The sequence below is a fragment of the Marmota marmota genome, unplaced genomic scaffold (genome assembly GCF_001458135.2).
Source record: "Marmota marmota marmota unplaced genomic scaffold, marMar, whole genome shotgun sequence".
In the NCBI taxonomy this organism is placed as follows: Eukaryota; Metazoa; Chordata; class Mammalia; order Rodentia; family Sciuridae; genus Marmota; species Marmota marmota.
This window is the reverse complement of record NW_025999900.1, coordinates 43785605-43809636: the sequence shown is the minus strand read 5'-3', so window position 1 is coordinate 43809636 and position 24032 is coordinate 43785605. Positions and strand designations below refer to the sequence as shown.

At 51.3% G+C, this 24032-nt stretch overlaps 1 protein-coding gene across 1 annotated transcript in view; it reads right to left on the bottom strand.

Annotated features, from left to right (window-relative positions):
- Nucleotides 1-6157: 6157 nt before the first annotated feature.
- Lrrc74a (leucine rich repeat containing 74A) overlaps nucleotides 6158-24032 on the bottom strand; it is a 34570-nt gene continuing 16695 nt past the window's right edge. Inside the window, exons 6-12 of the mRNA XM_048799061.1 lie at nucleotides 21438-21523; nucleotides 20835-21029; nucleotides 17923-18018; nucleotides 14821-14967; nucleotides 11473-11580; nucleotides 10685-10767; nucleotides 6158-7717 (exon numbers count right to left, since the gene is read on the bottom strand). Of these exons, the coding sequence (XP_048655018.1) occupies nucleotides 7681-7717; nucleotides 10685-10767; nucleotides 11473-11580; nucleotides 14821-14967; nucleotides 17923-18018; nucleotides 20835-21029; nucleotides 21438-21523 (752 nt within the window). The 3' untranslated portion in view covers nucleotides 6158-7680. The remainder of the gene's footprint in view (nucleotides 7718-10684; nucleotides 10768-11472; nucleotides 11581-14820; nucleotides 14968-17922; nucleotides 18019-20834; nucleotides 21030-21437; nucleotides 21524-24032) is intronic.

The window sequence follows — 24032 nt, the reverse complement described above, 5'->3', positions numbered from 1 at the left end:
CCTCACACCTAAATCATAATAAAGGGGTTTTTTCTTATATCACAGGATGCCTGGGAACCCCATTTTGAGGGCTGTGGGTTTTACAGGTTTTTTTGTTTTTCTGCACTGGGGATTGAACCCAAGGGCACTTAATCACTGAGCCACATCCCCAGCCCTTTTTTATTTTTATTTTTGAGACAGGGTCTCGATAAGTTGCTTGTAAGTTGCTGAAGCTGGCTTTGAACTTGTGATCCTCCTGCCACAACCTCCAAATCACTGGGATTACAGGTGTGCACTACCCCCAGTGGGTTTTACAGTCTTTTTTTTTTTTTTCCTGGCTCAGGGATTGAACCCAGGGGCGCTGGACTACTGAGCCACATCCCCAGCCCTTTTAATATTTTATTTAGAGACAAGGTCTCACTGAGTTCCTTAGGGCCTCACTTAAATGGCTGAGCCTGGCTTTGAACTCAGAATCCTCCTGCCTCAGCCTCCTGAGCCACTGGGATGGCACCACCACGGCCCTGGCTGGTTTTACAGTCTTGAAACAATATTGAGTGGATGGAGTCCCTGTGTGGAGCCAGGACTTAAGGAAGGAGAAGCCCCGGGATGCCTCAGAGCAGAGGGAGTAGGAGTGGCAGCCTGGCAGGGGTGACCTAGGGGGAAAGGACAGCCCCTGCCCCCCACCACGTGTCCAAGGTGTGCTTACAACTGGCTGCTCCAAGGACTTCGATGAGGAGGGAGCCGTGGAGAACCGGACAAGTTGCTCACAGGCTGTGGAGCCTTGGAGCCCCAGTCCTTCCAGCACCTTCTCAGCAAGGCAGGCTCAGGAAGCACACTGGCTTCTGCATTGGGAGGGGGTCACCAACTTCTGCAGCAAGCAGCATGTGGGGTGGGGTGGGGGTGGGGTGGGGGTAGGGGTGCTGCTCTACCTGGGGCTGCAGGGCCCTTGCTTCATCAAGGCCTCTTTCAAGGCCCCTGGGGATTTGGCATTTATAACAGTGGAGCTTTTTTAAAAATGTGACATTCGTTGTGATCCCCCTAATCCTTCTAAATAAATATCTACTTTCTACCTCTACCCTTTTTTTTTTTTTTGTACCATGGATTGAACCCAGGGACACTTAACCATTGAGTCACATCCCCTTGGCCTGTTTTTTTTTTTTTTCAATTTAGAGACAGAGAGTCTCACTAAGTTGCTTAGGGCCTTGGTAAGTTGCTGAGGCTGGCTTTGAACTTGGGATCCTCCTGCCCCAGCCTCCCGAGATGCTGAGATTACAGGTGTGCACCACTGCGCTCAGCTCGATCTCTACCATTTTATTTGTTAATTCATAGTTGTTAAAAAGAGGACTCCAAAATTGCACTCAGGTCCCACAACCCGAGTCTACCCAGGGTGGAGAAGCCTGCTTCCCAAGTAGGCCGAGTGTTCTGGTCTAGGCCCCCCCAGTGGGGTCTGTGGCTGAAACAAGAGGCTTGGCTGCCTCTTGAGGGTACCTAATAAGAATTTGATTTTCCAGAACTTGCGTGGGTTCGATTTCCTCTTTCTGGGCTTTCAGCATCAGGCCCCAGAGAACTGGAAAAGTTGTGCAGAGACAGACTTTTGAAGTTGGAGCGCCCTCTGCTGGCAAACCTGCAGTATAGCCCGGGTGACAGCATCCTGGCGGGGCTGTTAGGTTTCCCCAGAAGGCTAGCGGTCTGAGCCTCATATCCCTCAAATCCCCTCTTTTGGGGCATGGATACCCTGGAGCACAGACACACATGGCCCTCTAAAACTCAAATGTGCTTATATGTTCACATGTTCCCTTTCCACCCAACTTGGGGTAAAACCCTGTGTGTGCTGTGATTCACTTCCCCACACTTGGCATCAGACTCTGCTGGTTTGGGGGCCCATCCTCCTCGAGACTGCCCAGCTTCAGATGCCAGGTGCAAGTGAGGTTCCTAGGGTGCCTCACTTCTGATGGGACAGCTGTGAACAACTTCTCCTTCCTCCCCTCTTTTTTTTTTTTTGGTAATGGGAATTGAACCTAAGGGCTGAGTACATCCATCTTGAGACAGGGTTTTGCTAAGTTGCTGAGGCTGGCCTTGAACTTGTGATCTTCCCTCCTTAGCCTCCCAGCCAGTCTTTGGAATTACAGGTGTGGGCCATCATGCCTGGTTTTATAGTTAGTTTTATTTTAAAGAATGATGCAGCTCAGGAACAGTCAAATGACGCACTGCCAAGATCTGGGAGGGTGGACAAAGCCTGGGAATGTCCCTTTGTGGGATGGGGCACTCCAGGAGCCCTGGTGGCTGCGGTCTTAACATTTTCTTTAGGTAGGTGGGATGAAACTGGACTGTCCAGGGGTCTGATAGCTAGCTGGACTCCTGCTTAGTCTTTCTGGGGACCAGCTTTCACCAGGAAGCTACTAGGGCCTGTGGGAGTCACCTTATTAGCATAACAAAGACACTATTACTCAAGAAATTCCAAGGATTTCCTTTTTTTTTTTTTGTACTAGGGGCTGAACCCAGGGGCACTTAAACACTGAGCCACACCCCCAGCCTTTAAAACTTTTTTTTTTTTGGGGGGGGGACTGGGAATTAAACTCAGGGGTGCTTAACCACAGAGTCACATCTCCAGCCCTTTTTAAATATTTTATTTAGAGACAGGGTCTCAGTGAGTTGTTAGTGCCTCACTAAGTTGCTGAAGCTGGCTTTGAACTCTATCATTGCTGGAATTTACAGGCATGTGCTACCACGCCCTGCAGCCTTTTTAAATTAAAAAAAAAATTATTTTTGGGCTGGGGATGTGGCTCAAGTGGTAGCACGCTCGCCTGGCATGCGTGCGGCCTGGGTTCGATCCTCAGCACCACATACTGAAAAACCAGCCTCTACCTCAGAGCAAAGCCTGTCCAAGGAAGGGACATGACCTTTGTCCTTGGAAAAACCCACAGAGCACTCCTAGGCACATTCCCACCCTGCTAAGTTGTTTATCTACAGGAGAGATCTGCTGCGCCAGGTGTCCCTGACTCAGTCAGGCTAGGTGGGGATCCATAGCAGCCCCCTAGCAGCCACCAATCAGCATGAGACAGGGAAATACCTGGGATGCCAGATAACCCTCCCAGTAGTTTATGGTGGTTGATAAGTTGGGAAACCATGTAGTTCAGCATGTACACCCCTCTTGGCTTAAACCAATCAGTTCAAATGAATATCCCTTTTGTACTGACCAATCACCCCTACCCAACTTGTTCCTAGTGAATGTGCTAATCATGTTTTAGAGTTGTTGTTTGATTTTCCCTAGGCGTGAGGTGATTTGTTATGCTGTATGTGAAGTCCCTGCCCTTTTCAAAGAATGTATATGAGCTCTGCTCAAGCTGTTCTTGGGGCTCTTTGCTCTTTACCTCTTTGAGGTAGGCTTGGAGCCCCAGCATGCTGGACCCCCAATAAACCCTTTGCTGTTGCATGAGACAGTCTCTTGGTGGTCTTTTCCTCCGACGTTCGCCTGACCTTTACATCACAAACAAAGATGTGTCCGCTGAAAACTAAAAAATAAATATTAAAATTCTGTAAAAAAAAAAAAAAAAAGCTTAAAAAAATTTATTTTGAGGAAGGCTGTCCCTAAGTTTCTTAGGGCCTCCCTAAGTTGCTGAGACTGACCTTGAACTTGTGATCCTCCTGTCTCAGCCTCCTGAGTCGCTGGGATCCCAGGTGTGTACCACTGTGCTCAGCTCCAAGGATTTTTGAAGCTCTGTTCCAAGAACTGGGAAAACGCCCCGCTACATTCTTCTATTCTACCTTGACAACTTCACACAATCCTGATTGTGGCCCAGGTGTCAATCACTCATCCCTGCCCAGCTTCATTCTCGGACTTCTGGAGGAGGCAGTGGTGAAAACACCAACCAAGGCCATTCAAGGGTCATGCTGCTGGCCTCCCATAATGGGCACCCCTGGGCCCCTGGGCAGCCTTGCCCACCCTCCAGGAGGTCTGCTTCCTGAGGGAGATCCGTTCCTTTCTCGGGTTCAAGGTCACTGGCTAGAAGCCAGCGCTCAGGACACAGACTGGTCTTGCCAGACATTGTTTTCTTTTGTTTAAAGCAAAACAAATCCCACACCCCCACTTGGCAAGGCAGGCCTGGTCTTCTGAGGACACTGTAGCTGCCACCAGGACAGACACCAGAGGCTACAGCCTGCACCCCTGACCTGCAGGCCCTGGACCCTGACTAACCCACCAACATCGTGGCCACCACTGCCCCCAAGAACTCTATTGGGATGTAATGCCCCAGCCACCAGTGGGACTCCTGGGTGGCTCCTGTTTCCTTGGATACCATTTCCTGAATCCGGAGTGGGTGCCTGGTGTAGGTATGAGCCCCTGTCACAATGCCTTCCCTGAGCAAAGGAATGTATATATGTGGTACTGAGGACGCTGAACCACTGAGCCACATGCCCAGCCCTTTTTATTTTTATTTGAAGACAGGGTCTCACTAAGTTTGCTAAATTGCTGAGGCTGGCCTTGAATTTGCAATTCTCCTGCCTTGGCCTCCTGAGTCACTGGGATTACAGGCATGCCCCCACCCCAGCAGTGCCCTCCCACCTCCCTCTGATTCTTCTTAAGAATCTGGGCAGGTCTCTGGGTTCATTTAAGCCCTGGGCCACAGCCCAAGCCTGGAACACCTCCCACAGTACTGCCAAGGACATTTTGGGTATGGCTGCTCTGTTTGGCCCCTAACAGGCCCCTGCTGGACCTACAGTGGCTGCAGCCCCGCCTCTTAGAGCAGAAGTCTACAGTAAGAGGTCACGCTTATATTAGGCCCTGAAGGTATGCCAGGCCTGTAGCTTAACGTTCCATGTGCATCATTTCAATAAATAATTTTTCTTTTTTTGGTGCTGGTGATGGGGCTCAGGGCCTCTCACGTGCTAGGTATCATTAGATTCAGAGAGAAGGAACTGCCCAATCACAGAGCTGGTCATCGGTAAAGCCAGACAGAATTCAGGCCCGGAACTGTTTAAATGCCAGAGTTCACATGTGCAGCCACTTAATGGTTCTGACAGACAGATATTCCATGCAACGTTTGTCTCCGCACCTGCCATCTCCCATGGTATCCGAGCCAGGCCCAGGGAGCTGGGGAGTGGGGCCAGTGGGGGCAGAACCAGCCCTTGAGAATCTGGCCACAGCAGAGCCTCCTGTCTCTGCCTTTGGGTCTCTCCCACTAGCCAGTCCAGCCTGGCCAGAGCTCCTCTGCTTATTAGTTTACTTATTCATTCTGGTGCAGAAAGGAGGTCAACAGAACATGCAGCTAACTGCCCCCTCCCCAGCTGAACCACAGCTGCTCCGTAGCTGCACGGGGCCAGTAAGCATCATCTCAAAGACCTCAGGGAGCCAGGGCCACAGGGCCAGGATCTGAATCTCAGCATTGCTCATTACTAGCTGGGGGGATCTTGGGCAGGGTGCTTAACTTCTCCATGCCTCTATTTCCCTAACTGTAAAATGGGTTTATTAGAAGCGCTTACCACACAGCCACTGGTAGGATGCAGCGTTGGTGCATAAAGTCGACCTGAGTCGTGTATGGAAGGAGGCTCAGCCCGAGGCCTTCCATACCTGATCCTGCCGCCCTCTGCTGCTCTTGCCAGGCCCCTCCGCCTCTATGGCGGTCAGTACCAACTTGCAGGCTTGCGCAGTCATACCGTAACAGAGCCTTTTCTCTTCGGGTTGCCCAGCTCCAGGGTGGGCAGGCTGGGGTAGGGACTAGTTAGGAGCTGGGCCTGGGGGCCCATTCTCTTCCTGGGCGCGAGGTAGTCACCAGTGACCATGATTCACGATGAGAACTTGGGGTCTGGGGAGGTCTGCCCAGGCATAGGTTGCTGACCCTTGGGGTTCAGGGGCAGAAGTTGGAGAGGACTCCCGGGTTTAAGAAACCTCTGAGTCCAAAGCATCGCCCTCGAGGACTTTTGGAGCTGAGCTGACATCTAGTGGCCAGATGAAGGCATGACTCCACTTTCAGGGGCTCTGGGGCTCGGCCATCCATCCCTCACCCATCTGTGGGGGCCAGTGTCACTGTGTGGCCTGGAGGGCCGAGGGTGGCCGGGTGGGTGGGTAGTGGTTTCCCATAATCTCCATCATTCCTCCAAATCATCCGACCAAACCAAGATTGGTAAGAACAGTGGCGGCCTTTTTCAATTTTGAGAAAGAACAGAAGCATCTTGGGGGAAAAATGCAATTTTTATTGATCCACAGACATTACAGATTTGGGATTTGTCCAGTACAAAAGGCTGCTCCTTCCGGGCTGCACACCCTCCTTAGGGTTCCACCCCGACCCCAACAGTTATTGGATGCTCCATAATGGAGAACTCAGAGAATTTCTTGGGCTATAAACATTTAAGAGCTCAAAGCCCCTGGGGCTGGGGATGTGGCTCAAGCGGTACCCCGTTCGCCTGGCATGTGCCGGGCGCTGGGTTCGATCCTCAGCACCACATAAAAATAAAGATGTTGTGTCCACCAAAAACTAAAAAATAAATATTAAAAAATTCTCTCTCTTAAAAAAAAAAAAAAAAAAGCCCTGACTTTGGAAGCTTGCCTTTCTTCTGGGGACATGTCCACAGAGCACCCTGAAGTGTCTTGTAGATATTTCAGCCTGGAAGCTCCTGGTTGCTTTATTTTTTCATCAACCTAATTTGGCCTCTAAACCCCTATTTCACCACAGTTGGTGGAAACCAACTTCAGGACCATGGGGGTTGGGCCTCACCTGTCAGGAAAGCCCTGGTTATCTGTCCACACTGATCATGGTGTACAGGGGACAGTTCCCACCCTTGGTGGTCCACAATGGGGACTACACTAAGGTTAATCAAAACCCTCCAGGGTGCCCATTCCACCCACCTGAGCTGAGGATGATCCTGTTTTCTTGCTAAGCTCTTCCTGTTTCCCAGGGAATTTTAAAACACAATGCAGAACCCCGGGCTCCTGGGATGGACTGGGAAGCCTGTCTTCAGCGGTTCCATTTTTGGGGTGGGACCACTGAGGCTCCAAGGTTGCATGGCCAGGTTGTGCCGGCCTCGACTGGATGCCAGGTCTCTTGGTCTTCCACCCCAGGGTCCCTGCTTGGGACCTGTTGAGATTTGCTTCTAAAGGGCTCTCCCCTACCTCCTCGGCATCTGTTCCCTCTGCCACTGCCTCTCATTTCAGAAATCCTTCCCCTTAGCTGGGCGCTGTGGTGCATGTCTGTAATTCCAGTGACTCAGGAGGCTGAGGCAGGAGGATTGCAAGTTCAAGGCCACCCTGGGCAACTTATCGAGGGTGTCTTAAAAAAACAAATAAATAAAAAGGGCTGGGGATGTAGCTCAGTGGCTAAGTGCCCTGGGTTCAATCCCTAGTATCAAAAAAGAAAAAGGAAAAAAAAATCCTTCCCCGTGACACATGGTTCATAAGGACCATGACCTGTTCCTGGCAGGCTCTTTTCCTTCTGCCTAGAAACTCTGTTCCAGTCCCAGTGTGTCTTTGTGGCTCTTCATGAGACCACCCAGAACATGTCCGCTGGTGGTCACTAAAACCAGAAGGTGCCCTACTGCAGGGCACGCTGCCAGCAGCCCAGAGACACACCCAGAACTGAGCCAGACTTTATTTGCTTGTGCATAGTCCTGGCTATGGCATTTGTCCCCTGAGCTTCTGGTCCCCTCACTGGTCTTCACTGCCGCCATCCGACTTGCCAAGACTTCTCACGCGCCGAACTTCTTTCCAGATCAGTGTTGTTGCTCTGACTTCTGCCCTTTGAAAAAACTGGTATGAAAGTTAGGGAATGAGGATGACGGAGGGTCAGGACGAGAAGCTCATGGCTGATGGGCGAGAACATTAAGACTGCCTCAAATTCAGACAGGACCATCCAGAAAGGTCTCTCTTGGGTTGGCAGGACACTGATGGTGGGTTGTTCCGTGTTGGCAGGGGGCTGCCTCAGAGCACTGGTTTGCAAGATTGGCAAGGGTTGGGCAGATTTAAATTTCAGAATGCACCCAACCTGAGCCCAGCAAATGCTGTGCACCCCACCAAACCTACCTTAGAAGGACACATGTGTGCAGACACTGTATACACAAGGGTGTTTGTGACTGCTATTTGCAGTAGCAAAATATTGGAAATTGCTTAAGTGTGTATGAAAATGAGATTAGATCACGAGGCTGCTATGTCATGAAATACTATGTGGTGTTAATACCGTTCCAACATGGAAAGGCCACCAAGATGTAATGTTAAGGCAAAGCAAGTTCAGAGAAAATGAAAGTCTGCCTCTATTTATGATCAAAACCTGTGTGTCAGCATGTCTGTGTCTGTAAAATAAAATGTAATAAAAACACATATGTGCTGTGCGTCTACCTACCATGTGCCAAGTATTGTCCTAAATGCTTTGCAGGCATTAACTCATTTCCTCCTCAAAAATTCCTATGCTGTGCGTACTATTATTGACTCTGCAATACAGGTGAGGAAACCGAGGCGCAGGGAGAATGGGAATGTGTCCAAGGTTGCCGGGGAGTTATCTGGGACTGGACCCAGGTGCTCTGGCTCTAGAGCCCATGTTTTTAACCATTACTGGTCTCACACTCACCCTCACGCACATGTGCATACACATACTGGATTACAAACACTTGAATTTGCTCTGAGAACCCTTTGGGGAGCAGAGTGAATTGGAAGAGGAGATTAAAGAGGGCCTTCATTTCCTCTTTGCTACGGTTCTGTGGATTTAAAATTTTTACAAAGAAGATTTGTTTTTTCTTTTTTCTGGTGCTGGGGACTGAACACAGGGCTTTATGCATGCTACACAAGCACTCTACCATCTGAGCTATATCCCCAGCTCTGTTTTTTTAAAAATGCTTTTTATTTGTTAATGGACCGTTATTTATTTTATTTGTATATGGTGCTGAGAATCGAACCTAGTGCCTCAAGTGTGCTAGGCAAGTATACTACCACTGAGCCACAACCCCAGCCCACAGGGAGATATTAATTGTGACAATAAAAAAGATTCATGCAATGATAACAATTACAACTCTGCTCCTCAGTAGAACTAGTAGAACAATGGTGTGTGATTTTGAGGGGCAATTAGAAGTGGCCCCAAAAGCCCCCAACTGGAGACTTGGGGACTTAGGTCCCAGTTCTGCCTCTCGATGGCAGTGTGACCTCATCTGCTCACCTGAGGTGTTTGCTTGACTTGGGACCTTCTGGAACCTGAGCTGTACCTGGGTACTTCCTGCCAGTTTCTCAAGGGAAGGCAGGAAGAGGAGGTCAGGACAGAGGCCAGCGAGCACTGGTTTGCAAGATTGGAAGGGTTGGGGATGTGGCTCAAGCGGTAGCACGCTCGCCTGGCATGCGTGCGGCCCGGGTTCGATCCTTAGCACCACATACAAACAAAGATGTTGTATCCGCTGAAAACTAAAAAAAGTAAATATTAAAAAAATTCTCTTTCTCTAAAAAAAAAAAAAGATTGGAAGGGTTGGGCAGATTTAAATTTCAGAATGCACCCAACCTTGAGCCCATGCTATGCACCCCACCAAACCTACCTTAGAAGAACACATGTGTGCAAACACTATATACACAAGAGTATATATAGTGTTTGGGGTGTGCAAACCTGAGCCGTCTCTGAGGCTCCTTTTTGCTGGATGACAGGTCACTGTGTTATCACCCAGTTTTAAGATAAGGGAGCCTGAGAACCCTGTGCATAGCCTCACCCTTTGTAGCCAGTCAGCCTGCCCTTCCCATCTGTGTTGGGGTTTCTCCATATGGAAGATACTGAGCCAGGACCAGGGCAGAGGTGCTGGGAGGAGCCTGTGGTGCAGGACCAGATGGGGGCCCCTTCTGGGGCTCCTGGAGGTCACAGGCAAGGATCCCTAGGGAGCCCATCTGCAGACCCCTGCCTGGTGGGGCAGTGTCCACCTGCACCTCTGCGAGATGGTCAAGAGTGGTGGGTGAACCAACAGGTTCTAGAACCACAGGGACCTGAGGTCAAGGGCAGTAGCTTTCCCTTTCCAGCTGTGAGAATTGAACTTCCCTCTCTAACTGCAGTTTCATCATTTGCCAAACGAGATAATAGTAGCTTGGTGGCAGTAGGGTGCTGTGGGAATTCAGGTCAGCACCTGTGTGGTGAGGGCAGAGTGCATGGCATGTGGTCAGGGTTCGGCAAGGGTTGATTACTGCTCTTACTTTGTCACAGTCCTTTCTGTCCAAGGAACTTGGCCTGAGTCACAACCTGCCTGGCCCCCTACGCTGGGGCAGAGTTGGATGACCTGTGGATCCCCAATGCATCAGCTGGCTCATGCTTTGGCGTGAGGCACTTGCTGTCCCTCTGTCCTCCTGCCCTTGTCTATCTTGCCTAAACTCAACTGAAACACCACCACCTCCCACCAGACTGATGCCTCTCCTGTGGGCCACCGTGGTGCCCTGCACACCTGCCCTTTCTCTTACTTCTGTGGGGCCTAAGCAGGTGACCCTCATCTCGCCCCCTCTGTGAGCACCCCCCCCCCGCCCGTGAGTCTGGGCTGAAGCTCCTTTGCCTGGTCCCAGCATCTGGCCCAACATCCAGCAGCATATGACGGAGGGTCCAGCCGTGGGCAGAAACTGAAGAGGGGAAGAAGGTGAGCTCGGGCTGGGAATGCGGGGGAAGGGCAGCCAGTTGCTGCAGGGGGTGGGCTCTAGAACTAGGCAGAGGATGAGTGCCCACCCAGCCAGGGCCCCAAGGAGAGCCCTGGGAGGGCCACCTGGCCTCACCTGAAGTTCACCATGCCTGCTTCCTCTTCCAGTCTCCTGATCAGCTCCCTGACTTGGTACCGGTTTAGGGGGACCTTGTTTTGCTGAGAAGGTCAATGGAACATTTATCCTTCGCACCCCATCTCCAGCACCCTCATGCCTCACCCCTCTTGGGACAACAGTTAGCAAATGAGAGCAAACAGGAAACTGGGTCCAACATGAGAAAGGGCTAGAAGACTCCCCGCCCCAAACCACAGGTCAGGGCTCAGACTCCAGAGGCCCCCCTTTTGGGGGAGAAGTAAGGGAAAAGGAGATCAGGATCTGGGTGCAGTTGGTGGCCCTGGAGTGGACAAGGACAGTCCTTTGCAGCAGGGAAGGGCCACTCTTGCTCCCAGCTGCTGAGTCCTGGCCAGCCCTCTTCACCCGGCACCTGGACACTGGGTCTTACCCATCCCTGCCTGGGCCTCCCGCAGCCCCCTGCCTTGGGCCCAGGCCTCCCAGGATGTGCTGATGATGGGTTCTTCATGTTTGCATTTCAGGGGGGTCTTCAACACCTTCATTACATTGGAGGGCGGGGGGAATTGGGATTTCACGCAAGATGGCGGGGCTGAGATGGAAACACTGGTCTGGGATGTGGTGGCTTCTCTCACTGCTCCTAGCAGCCACATGCATTGGAGACATGTTGGATCAGTGGCATCAGGCCACATGGCAGAGAATGACTTGGGCAGGAGGATGAGGGAGGCCTTGGGTTTTCTCTGGGTCTAGATAAGTGAGGTGAGGGTTCAGCGTCATGAAGAACCTCAACACACCTGTACCATCACCTTCCGGAACTCGCCCACGGGCATCTTTACTGTCCCAGCAGGGTTCAGCCTCTGGAAGAAGTCCACGACTGGGATTTTGTTCTGGTCTGCGTAGCTCTGAGTGAAGCAGGAGATCCCAGGAGTGAATAATGGGTCTTGTCATGGCTGTCACTACTCTCCCTCCACTCCCCCAAAGAGGAGGCCCAAGCTTCCAGACCCAGGAGGCTGGGGAGGGCAGAGGGTAACTCAGCAGCCTGAGCCCCCCACACTTTAGAGGTGGTTGAAGAGGAAGGGTCTTGCACAGGTGGAGGCGGGCAGGGGGGCAGGACTGCAGGCCAGGTCTTGGGTTGGCCCAGTTTCTTGCAGGTCTCCTCCCCCACCCCAGCCCCACTGAGCAGAAACTCCATCCATTTCATCCATTCTTAAGAGATGGACGTCAATACTGTCAAGAGGCCACAGCGCCAAGGGAGTAGGGACGGTGATCATATTCACGTTATTTGATTTTGGGGAGATGGGGGCAAGACTCCAGGAATTTCTAGGATTCTTAATTTTGCACAAATGCACATAAGGAGAAGTACTTGGTTAGAAAATTTGAAAAATATTTTTTTTCATTGTTTCCCTTTTCAAAAATATTAATTGCATTGTAAGGCAAATTTGTTTATTTATTATTTAGTTGCAGTTGGACATAATTATTTATTTATTTATTTTTATGAGGTGCTGAGGGTCAAACCCAGGGCCTTGCACATGCTAGGCCAGTGCTCTACCACTGAGCTACAGCCCCAGCCCCTGTAAGGCATCTTTAAATGTGCAAAAAGAGACCCTGAGTTCCATGCCCAGCACCAAAGACACAGACCCACACCTCACACTCTACACACTCAGACCACATTTCCAATCATTCACCAGGTCTGGGAGATGTTTCCATAATGACCCTCTTACACCCGTCCTTCATCTCCATCGTTACCCTCAGGCAAGTTATCATTCCACATCCAGGAGCCTACAGTGTTATTGGGTTTTCCCAACTCCCACTTTATCCCCTTCAGTTCATGTCACTTCCCAAAGCCACAGAAATAATCCCCCTGCCCTGCTGGGTTCACGTCACATCTACAGCTCAACAGCTCTTGCTGGTGCCCTGCTTCCCATGGAATCAAACCCCAACTCGACGCCTGAAATCTGAGCACACGTCATGGAGTCCAGTCTCCCATGCCAGCTGGGAGGCTCCTCCGTGAGCCACGTGGTTCCTCTGCCCGATTCACGCGGCTCTGTTTGCAGCCCCCAGCGTGCGGTGCACAGCGCCCCCTATGTGCAGTCCCACCTCAGCACCTTGGCAGGAATCCTTTTCTGACCACTCCTCCCCGCCCTCTTCCTCACCAGTCTCTGCCATCTGCCAGGCCCCTCCCCACCCCACTTCTTGCAGGAAATCCCCCTTTCTTTTTACCCAATCCTGTGCTCATCTCTGCCTTGGATTCTGATTTTAACAGTGTCTTCATCACTTCTTTACTATCTACCATATGACATTTTCTATTGGTCATTACTGAATCCATTCCACCTTTCCAACCAGATTTTTGGCTTCCCAAAGGGAAGGCCTGTTTTACCCGCATGACTTGTTGAGCCCTACCCCAAGATGGCTTTTCTTTTTCTTTTTTTGGTACTGGGGATTGAACTCGGGCACTCGACCACTGAGCCACATCCCCAGCCCAACTTTGTATTTTATTTAGAGACAGGGTCTCCCTGAGCTGCTTAGTGTCTCGCCGTTGCTGGGGCTGGCTTTGAACTTGCAATCCTCCTGCCTCAGCCTCCTGAGCCAGTAGGATTACAGGCGTCCGCTCCCATGCCCAGCCCCAAGATGCTTTTTCTGTACTCTTCCCCCAACCCCCACGTCCTGGAGACCCAGTGGCATCTGAGACTGACTCTGGCTCCCGGTCTGCAGCTCCCAGGCATGGGTCGCTCCCCAAATCTATCCTCTTTTGAAGTTGGGGGTGGGGCCTCACCTTGCCTCAGACAACTCCCTGCCAGTTTACCCGAGCATCCTGCTCCCCTTGCAAAACAGGTTCCCCTGTGGTTCCATCTGGAGTCATCTATCCAGGAATGTACTGATACCCTTTTCACATGACAATAATTTTCATGCAAGAGTTTTTTTTTGTTTTTTTTTTTTTTTGTACTGGGGAGTGAGTCCAGGGTCACCTAGCCACTGAGCCACATCCCCAGCCCTTTTTGTATTTTATTTTAAAAAAAAAGGTCTCACTGAGTTGCTCAGGCTTGCCAAGTTGCTGAAGCTAGCTTTGAACTCATAATCCTCCTGCCTCAGTCTGCCGAGTACTAGGATTACAGATGTGTGCCACTGTGCCTAGCTATGCAATTTTTAAAAATTATTTATCCTTGGAAACTGAGGCACAGAGCAGACCAACCCCGGGGCAGGTGATAGCCCTGGGGTAGACACCTGCAGGCAGCAGTGGGCTCCCGAGCTCCCCCACTGCCGGGAAACACCAGACCTGGGTCTGGCCCTCGCTCTGAGAGGTAAGCAGTTCATACCCCCCTTTCGGCTTGAGTGTTCTCCCTTTTAAACATCTTCAGGTCATATCCACTTCCTGTGATTTCCTAGAAACCATCTAAGGAAAGAAAGGCAGATGCAAGCCACTACAAATAAGGCTTCAGCTGTCCCTTTTTAGCGGAAGCCAGCCAACAGCCGTCCCAACCACAGGGCGTCTTGGCATCCTGTGGAAACAGCCTGCATTTGGGGGCGTTGTCATGTGGCAGGCCTTGCCGTAAGCGCCTCGTGCGTATTAACTAGGTTAATCTTCACAGCAACCCTCGGGGGTGGGTGCCCACTGTACAAGTCACAGAGAGCCTTGGTGACTTGCTTCACATGGAGGGCTTGGGTGGTGGAATCCATCCTATGCCACCCCCACTTCCCGCCCCCAGCCCGATCTCAGACCTTCCCTCCTCTGGGAGGTAGGATGCACTCAGGGACCCAGCATCCGCGGGGACAGTCCAGTCTGTAGTCTAAGGGGCTGACATTCCTTGTTAAAAAGGACTGTACTGCCAGGCGTGGTGGTGCACGCCTGTAATCCCAGTTGACTTGGGAGGCTGAGGCAGGAGGATCACGAGTTCAAAGCCAGCCTCAGCAACTTAGTGAGGCGCTAAGCAACTCAGTGAGACCCTGTCACTAATAAAATATAAAAAGAACTGGGGATGTGGATCAGTGGTTAAGAACCCCTGGGTTCAATCTCTGGGACCAAAAAAATAAAATAAAATAGTACAGACGCTTTGGGGAGGAGAGACGCTGGGCAGCTGATGGGGGTCAAAGGCTGCCTCTCTCCAGGCCTCCCTGGAGGCTCCGAGAGGAAGGCAGGAGCTCACCTGGATCAGTTTCATGGGGTTTGCCATCAGGAAGGTGCTCTTCTTGGCAGAGAAACCCTGGACTGACTTGTGGATCACGTCCAGCTGGGGGTGGATGGCACAGACCCCATCCAACATCCTCACGAATTGCTCGGTCACCAGCACATTCTGCAGGGGGGGAAAGGGACCGGTGGCGAGGGTGCTCTGGCCGCGCTCTCTCCCGCCCACAGCAGGCCCTCCCCTTCCACCCAAGCCGGAGTCAGGAGCTCGGGTCTTTCCCAATTTGTTCTGCGGCGCTGCTCCAGGACCGGGATGGTTCTGGAGTTTTAGAGCTTGTGGTCTGACTCGTAAGTCTCCTGGGTGATCGCGATGTTCAGCCAGCTGTCTGCATGGAGTTCTGGTGGTGTGTCACATGCTGCCAGCTCAGCTCTGCTCTCAAATGGCAAGTGGACGGACGTGACCACGTTTGATGGACAAGAGACAACTCTGGAGTTGAGTAACTAGTCCTCACACAAATACCCTAGATACACACATCCACGTGAGCGTTGTTCTTCAGACCTGGCGCCCGGGAGAGCATCCCTAGTCAAGCCGTCCTGTCATGGCTCAAATGGAATTGGGAGCTCCCCCTCTTGGAAGTGCCCTTGGAGTTGGTGTATAGGACATGGGAGAAAATGCGTCACACTTGGCCTCTACAATTTGATCAACCTGTGTGTTTCCGCGGCTGTGGTTCAGTATCTTTTACCTTTTCAAATTAAACTTCTGCTTAAGGTCTGAGGACTTTGTAGGTATATTCTGGACAAAGTCCTAGGAGCGTGTACAAGGCAGGACCTTCGATACCCTTTGGTTATGGTGGCTGTTCTGTGGTTGGGTTTCCTGTGTTGCTTCCCAGGGTAGTGACGTGGGACTCTTCAGAGGTGGAGTAAGTTTTTTCCTTTTTGATATCGGCGATTGCACTCAGGGGCACTCAACCCCTGAGCCACATCCCCAGCCCTATTTTGTATTTGATTTAGAGACAGGGTCTCACTGAGTTGCTTAGCGCCTCGCTTTTTGCTGAGGCTGCCTTTGAACTCATGATCCTCCTGCCTCAGCCTCCCGAGCTGCTGGGATTACAGGCGTGGGCCACTGCACTCGGCTCCGTAAGTATTTGAGAGACTCCAGTTAATTCCCATGAGAAGGAGTTGTTATAAAAGAGCAACCCTGGCCCCTCCTTAGTCTCTGGCTTCTTGTCTCTCATGTGATCTCTCCCTCTCTCTCACATGAACTCTCAGCATGATGCTGTACACCATGAGGTAACGCAGCTGGGGGACTCTTACAAGAACAAGTCCCACACTGTTGGGATGTTCAGCATCCAACTGTGAGCTAAATAAACCTGTTTTCCTTATAAAGTATCCAGCCTTGGGTATTTTCTTATAGCAACAGAAAACAGACCAACACAAGCTAATTCAGGTGATTTGTTCTGATAGGCTTGTTTAGTGGCAATGTGGTCATAGTTCACGGATTAATGTGCCATCAAGGGACCAAACAGCATCATTTCTAATGTCCTCTTAAACACACCAAAGCAGGGCCTGGGTCCATGTCTCCTAACCTGCTCTGTGGGTTAAGGCGGGTGGTGAATGGCAACAAAATCTGAGCCTGTGGCTGAGATCCAGGACCTGGGTGGGTGGGGGTGAAGGAGTCATGCTGTGGTGTAAGGTCAGAGCCAAAGTACAAGGGTGAGAGAGAGGGGTCTCTGAGAGAAGACCCAGGAGCACAAGGAGGAACAGGGAGGAAGGGGTGGGGGGGGAGGAATAAAATGAAAAGCAGCTGTTTTTATAATGTTCTATAAGCTGTGGCAAATAGAAATCTAAATTTTACTAATATTCAATTCTCAGGAGGTTGAGTTTAGATATTTAAAAACCTCATCACTCATATAATTCCAAGGCATTAAAATACTCTTTCAAACATCATTGTGAGGCATTAAAAATGTCAAAGAACTTCAACGTCAGTATCTTCACAGAATCCTGGAGCAGGAGGAGAGCCCTGTGTTGGCTCCGTGGTGTTTCTCACTGCTGTGGGTCTTGGGCAAGTGACCTAACTATCCTGTTTCCTTTTCCTTATTCACTACATGGAAAAACGAAGGAAAGTACTTGTTATGGGTTGAATTTTGCCCCTTCTCTCTGCAAAAAATTTCAAGTGCTCACCCGCAGTACCTGTGAAGGTGAGCTTATTTGGAAATAGGGTCTTTGCAGATGATCAAGGTAAAATGGTGTCATCAAGGGTGGGCTCTGACCCCAAATGACTATGTCCTTATAAAAAGGGGATTTGGGCTTCGGAGACAGACCTGTCTACAGGTGACACCAGGAGAACAGGAAGGCAGAGATCGGGGCGCTGTGTCTACAGGCCGAGGAACGCAAGAGAGGGGGAACAGACCCCAGAAGTAAGGAGAGAGGTCTGGGGCAGATTCACCCTCCAGGCCTCAGAAGGACCCAAACTGCTGACGCCTTGACCCTGGACCTCTGGTGCCCCGGACGGTGAGACATTCCAGTTCTGTTCCTTAAGCCACCGTTTGTGATAAAGCCGTCCCAGGAAACGGCCACAGTACTCAGTGTACCTCCCCGAGCAGGATCAAAGGAGCTGGCAGGACGGGATGTTGCCATTACCCACTGCCCCCTGAAGTCACCTGGGTAGGCTTTCCCCTTCCATCAAGGGGGCAGGAGATAGACTCCGAGTGCAAGAGGCCAAGTCATGACACGAATGTACAAGTTTCTCAGTGTTTTAACACCCAGGTCATAAAAGATCCTGTGATTCTGGAACGTTCTGAGATCTGGGCCATTTGCCATCAAAGCCGACAGTAAACAGACTCTGTTGTTGGGGTCTGCCGGCTTTTCCTTTGGGTGTTTGTCCACCTCTGCTCTCCGGTGTTGGTGCCCCGGTTCCTGGGATCTGCTAATCACTTCACACTGTGGTGCTGTTGGTTGAATGGCTACTCCTGGTCTACCGGAGGTGCCCAAGCTGTGCCAAAGGAGGGTCCTTTTCATGGAGTGAGAGGGCCCATGGGGGATGGAGCTGGTGGCACCGAGGGCACAAGGGGGCATGGGAACTGGCTCACGCCCTGGGACAAGTGATGACCATTCGATCACTTACAGAAATGTCAAGCTCTTCCATCTTGGATTTGGGGTTCCTTTTGATGGCTTGGACAAGCAAAACAGCCCCCTCCATGTTCATAGGGTTCAGGAGAAGCTGCAGAAAGAAGAGCAAGACAGGCTGAGGCTGAGACCAGAGCAGGAGAGGCTGGCTCCAAGCTGACTTGCACTTCCTCCCGTTGCACTACATCCTTTGTCTTCCCAGACTTCTCTGTCCATCTGTCCACCTACCTGTCCACCTCACTGCCTATCCATCCACCCATCCATCCATCCATCCAACCAATCATCCACCCATCCATCCAACCAATCATCCACCCATCCAACCATCCATCCATTATCCATCCATCCATCCATCCATTCATTCAACTGTCCATCCATTCATCCATCCATCAAATCATCCATCCAACCATCCATCCATCCATCCATCCATCCAGCCAGCCAGCCAGCCAGCCAGCCATTCAACCATCCATCTGTCTATCCATCCATCCAACCAACCATCCATCCATCCAACCATCCATCCATCCATCCATCCATCCATCCATCCATCCATCCATCTAACAAGTATTTTCTGGAGGCCGACTATGTGCCAGCCACTGGGCTAAGCCCTGAGGGATGCACAGCAGACATGACAAGGTTTCTGCCCTCAGGTATCTCAGTTCTACTTGGGGGAGACACAGGCGCACGAGCAAATGGCACCAGCTTTGTGATAAAAGCAGTGACTTAACAAATCAGGCAAAACATTCAAAAAGAGTGCCTGGTACGTGGTAAGTAGTCTGTGAATGGTAGTTTTGATCAATGGGGGCTTTCACTGAGTGGTTTCATGAAGAGGAGTTAAGTGTTTTATTGAGCATTTAGTATGTCTCAGGTGTTTCCCAGAATCTGATGGATTCTGGTGAGAACATGCTGACTTGAGCCCTGCCCTCAAGGTGCTTCGCAGCCAGCCTTTGTGGGTCTCCCTTTCTTAGTTTCCCAAGATTAGGAATGGGGTGTGGCGAGGGCTGGAGGTGGGAACCACCAATGCTTCCTGTCACAAAGTCGGTATGACCAAGCTAAGAGGTTCATTTTCTACTTTTCTTGTTTCGCTTTTAAAACATTAGAAAAAAAGTACTTAAATGTATTTATTACATCTGGTCATTGTGGATAAATCAGAAAAGAATTAGGAAAAAATGTTTCAAATCACCCGCACTCCACCAACCAGAGGCCACCCCTGGTGCCATTTTTTTCTGAGGCAATGTCTTATTCTTTTGAAATTCAGGTTCTCAGAACTCTCTCAGCTTCCTTGGGCTGACTCTCTCCCAGCCTGGGTCTGCCTCTCTGAGGGACGCCTAGTAAGTGCCACTCCACCCAGCCAGTCCCAGCTCTCCTGGTCCCTCCATGGCCAGGCTGGTCCCCTCAGCCATCACGCTCCCTTTTTCCAGTTAGAACCCAGCCTCCTCCTGTCCCTTTAATAGCTCTGGGTGGCTGTCCTCTGGGATCCCAGGCTCATCCTCTCTTTCCTCATGCCTGATCCTCTGGCACTAGGACACCATGTCTGTGGTCCCCACAACACCCCTATATCTTGAGGGAGGTGGGGTTGCCATGAAAGCCAGGCAGAGCTGGCTGCCCTCTGCCTCTGGCTGGTTGTGTGGCCTGCATCGAGGGAGCTGAGGAAGCCTGCTTCATCAGGCTGGGCCAGGGGATGATGGGCGAATCGCCTGACCTGCTGTGGCTCGTGGGAGGAGCCCCCGAGAGGGGAACTAGCAGCAGAAGTCCTCTTTCGTCTGCTTTCCAACTGCCCAGAGGATTCAGTGTTATGAATCAGTGTCTACAAGTCAGTCCATTTAAAACGAAAGAAGAATTCATTCGTCCATTCCCTCAAAACCCACTCCTTGGGCACTTACCCTATGGCCGGCACTAGGCTAGGAATGAGGTGTGTAATAATGGGACCCAACCGAATAGTCTTTGTTCTCAGGATGTGTCGTGCTTTGCATGTGAGGTGCCCCCAGAAAGCTCATAGGCTCAGAGGAGAGATGATGGGGTAGTGAGAGGCTGAACCCAATCAGTGGATTAATCCCCTAGGAGGGATTACCTGAGTGTAACTGAAGGCAGGTGGGCTGTAAGGGAGGGGCTGGGTCACTGGGACTGGGCCTTTGGGGTACGTATTTTGTATCTGGTGAGTGGAGTCTCTCTCTGCCTCCTGATCACCCCATGAGCTGCTTCCCTCCGCCACACTCCTCCACCATGATGTCCGGCCTCACCTCCAGCCCTGAGGAATGGAGCCAGCCTTCTGCGGAAGAGGCCACTGAAACTGTGGGCCCCTAAATCAACTTTTCCTCCTCTGCAGTTTGTCCTGCTTGGATCTTTTTATCACAGCAGTGAAAAAGCTGACTAAAACAGGAAGCTTCCACACTGGTGGGTGGCAGACGCTCAAACCGCTGCTCAAACGAGCGTGTCATTGGAAAGAGCAGCAAGTTCTGCCGGGAGGAGTCGGCAGGGTGCTGGGAGAAGACCACCTCCCACCGGAGGGTTTTCTAGAAGTTTGAGGGAGTGGAGCGGCCGGCCAAGACCCTGTGGTGGGAGGAAAGCAGAGGGGACCAGGAGGCACACAGGGGCTGGAGAGCTGGCCCTAGGGCAGGAAGCCACCAGGGGTCTCCAGCTGGAAGCCAGCAGCCTGAGGGGCTGGTAGAGGGGCCAAAAGTCAGGTTTGTGTTCCCAAAGCCCAGGCTGCCTGAGGGAGACCTGGCTGGAGGGTGCCACAGGGACAGCGGAGGTGACATGGGGGACAGAGAGAGAAAGGACAAGGTGGGTGTTCCCTGTGATTCTCTCCAGCCCTGTCCCCCAGCCGCTCCCACCCCAGCACAGACAGACACACCCACATACCCACAGACAGACACACACACACACCACGGCCATTCCCAGCTTAGGGCAGACTACCTTCAGGACTTGGAGGCCCTCGTTGGATTCCAGCCCCCTGCTGAGCCTGGAGACCCCTTCGTTGCCGATGTCATTGCCACTGACATCCAGGTGGGTCAGGTGGTTGTTGAGTCTGAGGACCTCCCCCAGGGCCAGAGCCCCTTCGTTCCCAAAGCCATTCATGGAGACATCCAGTTTCATCAGGGTCACATTACCCTGGTGGCAGAGGGACAACACCAGCATCAAGTTGATGGGTGACTCACCCAGGCAACCCCTCCAACCTTTACCTGCTGCTGCGTGGACACCTAGCACTCGGGGGTCCCCGGATCTGCCCCATCCCTCCTGCTCCCTCCCAGCTCGGTCTCAGGGACCTCTGGGACTTGGACAGGACCCTAACTCTTAATTGCACCGGACTCTTGAAGGGCCTAAGGATGCCCCTCAGTGGGGCTTAGCGGCTGGGATTTATTAAAAAGTAACCCATCCAGGAGTTGTGGGAGAGAGACCAGGGACTGGGAGAGCACTTGTGGAGCTAGTAAACCCTCATCAAGGAAGAGGTGCAGGATGGCAGGAGGGACGACCTGGCTGCCCCACCTGGGTCGCCGCACCACTCTCAGGGCACCTTACCCGGAGACCGTTGCACAAGGCCACTGCTCCCTGGGTGTGGAAGTGATTCCAGCTCAGATTCAGCACCTGGATCCCTACATTGATGTCTGGGAGGGAGAGGGAGTCAGCTTAGTATCCCCTGCATCCCAAAGAACCCGGCCTCAGGGTTCACATGGCATGCAAAGAGAAACACCCAGGCAATGATTTTTTTTCAGTTATTCATTTAAACACACAATTGTCAGACTATCCTCAATGCTGAGAAAGATGAAGGAAAATAATCTTACCCTTCTATAGCAGGTGGCAAGTAAATGAGTATAGTCTGTTTGGCAAATATTACATGATCGTAGCTATTTTCCCACTAAGATGTGCATGCATACCTTATCACAGAACTCTGAGACTTGTTCTAAGAAGACAGTACGGAAAGTGGGAAGGGCCCTGTACCTGTAGGTAGATGTTTGCAATGGCATCAATGATAAAGGTGAAATTTGTTACTCAGGGGAAAGGGGTAAAGGATATCATAAATATCCACGTGGTGGAATATTATAAAGCCATTAAAAAGTGGATGGAAAGCTGGGTGTGGTGGTGCACACCTGTAGTCCCAGCAGCTCTGGAGGCTGAAGCTGGAGGATCGCAGGTTCGCTAAGTTGCCAGCCTAGCAACTTAGCAAGGCTGTAAGCAACCTAGTGAGACCCTGTCTTGAAATAAAAAAATAAACAGGGCTGGGGATGTGGCTCAGGGGCTAAGTGCCCTTAGGGCTCAATCCCCAGTATCCCCATCCCCCTGCCAAAACAATCGAGGGAGGCAGTGTGGACAAACAACCGCCAGGCTGCACACAGGAGGCGGGGATGGGCTGGCGTGTTAGGTCACGAGGTGACTGTCTCGAGGAGTGCCATGGGAACAGCACTGGCTCTGGGGCTGCTCTTAGGAGAGCCTCAGAGGCACCAGCAGCTGGAGGTGGGAGGTGCCAGGATCTGAGTTTGCACAGAGATCACACTTAAAAAAAAACTAAAGATGCTTTTTTGGGGGCTGGAGGTGTAGAGTACTGGTCTCAAATGCCCAAGGCCCTCAATTTGGTCCCCAGCACCAGGAAGAAAAAAAGAAGAAAACGCTTTTGCTCCTGTACTCCACAGGGTTGGCAAAACTTCCTGTTCAACCACGTTGTTACTTTTATTTGGGGAAAGTGGCTCTGCAGAGGGCATCGTCAAAAGAGAGCATTGTCTTCGGGCATCAGGAGGGAGTCTCTCTCTTTTCTATTTCCTGTGTGTGTGTGTGTGTGTGTGTGTGTGCGTGTTGGGAATGGAACTCGGGGCCTTGTGCACACTAGGCAAGTGCTTCTGTCACGTCCCCAGCCCTTACTTTTTTCTGTCGGTACAGTGGGGACCTCTCACGTCTGCCTGTCTCTCTGTGACAATCACCAGGATGTTCTGTTAGTGACTCACAGCTTATATTGTTGTGATAACGATAGTCTCCTGCCTTCATTCTCTTTCCTATGCCTCTTTCCCTCACTTTCTTCTCCTCTGAAGATTCTCCGAGCACATCTGCATCCCTTAAGTGGCCACATAATTGAACTCAGAGGCTCATCTCCTCTAACAGTTGTGCGACCTTGGCCAGGTCACGGATCTGTTCCTCATGAGCTTCCTCATCTGTAAGATGGAGTATTAACCTGTGTAGGGATTTTGTGAGGATTGATGTGACATGCGAGTCTGATGCCCCTCACTTAGTAATCACTTACTGTTTGAGAGCTTTACTAATAATAATTTTTTTTGTTGTTGTTGTACTGAGGATTTAACCCAGGGGCACTTTATCACTAAGCCACATCCCCAGCCTTTTTAATTTTTTTTACTTTGAGACAGAGTTTTGCTAAGTTGTTTAGAGCCTTGCTAAGTGGCGGAGGCTGGCTTTGAACTTGTGATCCTCCTGCTTCAGCCTCCCCAGCGGCTGGGATTACAGGTGTGCGCCACCGTGCCTACTGTTAGAATAACAGTCTAAAAATCTTCACCCACAGGACTATTATAACCACAGGAAGATAGAACACATTCTGGTTTCCTTTAGACTTACGACCTCAGCTTTCAGAGGAGGCTGAACAGTGGTCCCTTTCCACCTCTCCTTCCTCCCAAGTGCTTTCTCTACAGTCAGCAGAGGGTCTTGCTTCTCACTGCCCTGGAGCAGCAGCACGAGGAGGTGGGGCTCGTCCTCCCACCCACCCTCCCCTCAGCGGTCAGCCTTGCTGCCTCCGCCATTTCAAGGCTCTCTAGGGCCAGGCCCCTTCCTCTTGCAAACTCCTCCTTTAATTGTCTTCCCTTCTTTCTGCAGCATCAGTTTCTTTTACTTCAGCATTTTTCAGCCTTAAAAATCATTCCTGGCCTCTTGTCTCCCTCGGGTTCCCGCCTCCTCAGTAGCTCCAGCCTCCCCAGCCTCTGGCCTCCTCTTTGCACCCATTTGTGTCTCCAGCTGGGTTTCCGTGCTCGCCCACTCCACCAAAACTCTCACCAAGTGGCCGACTATCTCAGTGCTGTTGAGACTTGGGGTCACTTTTCCGTCCTCATCATTAGATCTTAAGCAACACTTAAGTGGACCCTGCTGACCGCTTCCTCTCCAAACAGCTCTCTCCCTTGT